Genomic DNA, 2725 nt, shown 5'->3' with positions numbered 1-2725 from the left:
CCTGCTGAATTTGGAGCTCCATGGGGGCCAGAAGCAAATACATCTCCCAGACGTCTCAAAGTGCCATAGCTCTCTGACTGCCCAGACCTCCCACATTCTGTCTGTGTGATACACTTGACCTAGCCCAATCCCTTCCTTGCTATTGTCTTCCTCTGTACTCTGCAGCTTGGATGTAGTTGGGCAAGTGGCCCTGGAAATTAAACTCCAAAAAATACCTACCCCGGTACCCTGGCATACAGCTGAGGGAGGCAGTCAGCTGGATTGGTGTGGCTGGGGTGTAGCCCAAGTCCTGCCTTGTGTGAAGCACCTTTCTTTTTTTCCGTTTATCCAAAACTGATTGTTACAAAACAGAAAGGCCACACAGGGAATATATATTCTCCAGAGAACACCTAAATACTAAGTAAGTGGCTGGGACAGCAAGTGTTGGGACTGACTTTCTCATAGACTCCTTGAATAACTAAACCTACAGGAATGCTGACATTTTGGGGATAAGCCAGCCCCACCCTTCATAATTAAGGCAAAAGCCCTCTGTGAGTTGACAGCATCCCTATGTTGCCAGCTAGTCCTGTGCGTAAGGTACCAAATTATCCAAGGACCCAGAGAAATGCTGGTGTCACTGGAGATTATTCAGTGTAGCCCCTTAACCACAGAGGGACTTGACCATTTAATATATACTTAAAGGTCTTGCTAGACCAAAGCTGCACTGTATGTTTTCGGGTATGTATGGGGACTTACTCTCATACGTGGATTTCTTCCTCTGTTTCCCCAAGGGAGCAGCTCTTTTGCGCACTTAAACAAACTGGAAACCATTAAAACTAAATCCCAGTATGTAACATGAATCCTGCCTTTAGTGGGTTTGACTTTTAAAAATGTGAACACACACAGGCCCTGATGACTTCAATAGCATTTATGGGTGCTCAGCGCTTGTATAAATGTCACACTATTTATAACATATTTGTGTGTCCTTTTTATATATTCTCTGTTGGCCTGTCTCTTTTCCACTGTGGTATCTTTGACTGACATAGTCACATCAGGATGTAGCATGTGTTTGAATAATTAAGAAAATACAAATAAAAGTTATCTTTATTCTAGTCCATATTTTTCCATTGCTCAACCACCAAAGATAACAATACTATTTCACCACTGCTTTTTACATTCTATGGAAGAAAAATACTTTTAGTTTTGCAGTGGTTTTTTAAACCTTCCACATCCAATTATTTGTTCCTAAAGTTTCCCCCCTAAGCTTTAGAAAATTGTTTCAGCTATATCCAAACTCATGCCAACTTCCTGGCTTCTCGGCCGCAACCCATCAGCAAGTGCTCTACTAAGAACCACTTTGAGGCTCTCCTTGAATCTCTTCTTCTTGCTGCTTCCTACGAAGAAGTAAACAAGGGGGTTGATGCTACTGTTAATGGTGGAGAGAACAATGGTGACGTGATTCTGCTGGCTGAGCAAAGACGACCAGTGGTGGTAATTCAGAAGATACAACAGCCTCATAGGCATGGCAAAGATGAGGAAGACAATGACTGTGGCCACAATGATGATGTAGAGCTTTGACGAATGAGGTCTCAGGGAGTTGCGATGAATCCTGATAACCAAGATGAGGCTGGACAGAATCATTAGAGGAATGAAGATCATGAAAGTCAGGATCCATGTGAAGATGAGCAGTGCTTGGCAGTGGTTGCCATCGTCGAATTGTTCCTTCGTCGAATCATCTTTGCATGTTAAGTATTCAGCTACTGTCATCAGAAAAGAGAAAGTCCACAGAATTGCACACACAATTGCCGATTGGTGCTGCGACCGGTGGCATCGGTACCAGATGGGGTAAACAATAGACAGACACCTCTCAATACTGATGGCTGTCAGGAGATAGAGACCAGTATTGTATCCAAGAAGGAAGACAATAGATAGTGTGGTGGTTATGTAATAGTAAAAACCATATGCAAATCCAAAACCAGCAATGTACTCAATTGACAGAATAAAGGTACAAAGCAGTAAGGAGATATCAGCAATGGACAGGTGTGTGATGTACGCAGTGAATGGGTTTCTTTTGATCTGGAAGCAGAGGCACCAGAGGACAATTCCATTTTCACAAAAACCCAGGAAGGAGATGATCATAATCGCCCAAAGTGGGGTCAATATCTCCCAGACCCTTTCCTGTGTAGAAATGTTTCTGTGCATTGAGATGTTCTCTGTGCCTTCGCTGGGATGAAACGTTATGTTTGACTCATCCATGGGGAAAGGTCAAGTTTGGATAGCACAGCTCTTCCTTCTGTAAATATGTATAAAAATATACTGTGAGCATTGTTGTGCTCCACCCCTCCCCCTTTTCTTTCTGTTTTGTGGACCCACAATTTCTGGTCATATCTGAAAGCTTTAGCAAAAGGAAAACCAGCTTTCATATACTGGTGCTAGCTGAAACCCAGTTGGAACTACTCTTGGCAATGTTAAAGACTGCTAAGCCCATCATACTAGCAGAAAACCTGAGCTTTCTTCTCGATTGGGTTCAGCATATGAGTGCTAAACCACAGCTAAAGAGATACTCTTAAAGAGCTCTCAGACAAGCAATGTGTCCGTCACATTGCAACCTTTCGTTATATAGTGGTCACGGATCGCATTGGTGGTTCTTCTTAGATTGTTCTGAAACAGGTCTATTCAGCTCCCATTGAAGCTAATGATGTAATTTTAAGTTAAATGTGTATCTCAAGTGAATTTGCCTCATAAG

At 42.7% G+C, this 2725-nt stretch overlaps 1 protein-coding gene across 1 annotated transcript; it reads right to left on the bottom strand.

Moving 5' to 3' along the window:
- Positions 1-1245: 1245 nt before the first annotated feature.
- MAS1 (MAS1 proto-oncogene, G protein-coupled receptor) lies at positions 1246-2235 on the bottom strand. The gene has a single exon (XM_010015950.1). The coding sequence runs from the start codon at positions 2233-2235 to the stop codon at positions 1246-1248; it is 990 nt and encodes a 329-aa protein (XP_010014252.1).
- Between the last annotated feature and the right edge of the window lie 490 nt (positions 2236-2725).

This window comes from Nestor notabilis, unplaced genomic scaffold (assembly GCF_000696875.1).
Source record: "Nestor notabilis isolate BGI_N333 unplaced genomic scaffold, ASM69687v1 scaffold10546, whole genome shotgun sequence".
NCBI lineage: Eukaryota > Metazoa > Chordata > Aves > Psittaciformes > Psittacidae > Nestor > Nestor notabilis.
Note: the sequence above shows the minus strand (reverse complement) of the source record. Positions and strands in the feature narration are given on the sequence as shown.

What these genes read in the sequence shown, in the direction of transcription:
- MAS1 (XM_010015950.1), bottom strand. Translation starts at nt 2,235, where the DNA reads ATGGATGAGTCAAACATAACGTTTCATCCCAGCGAAGGCACAGAGAAC.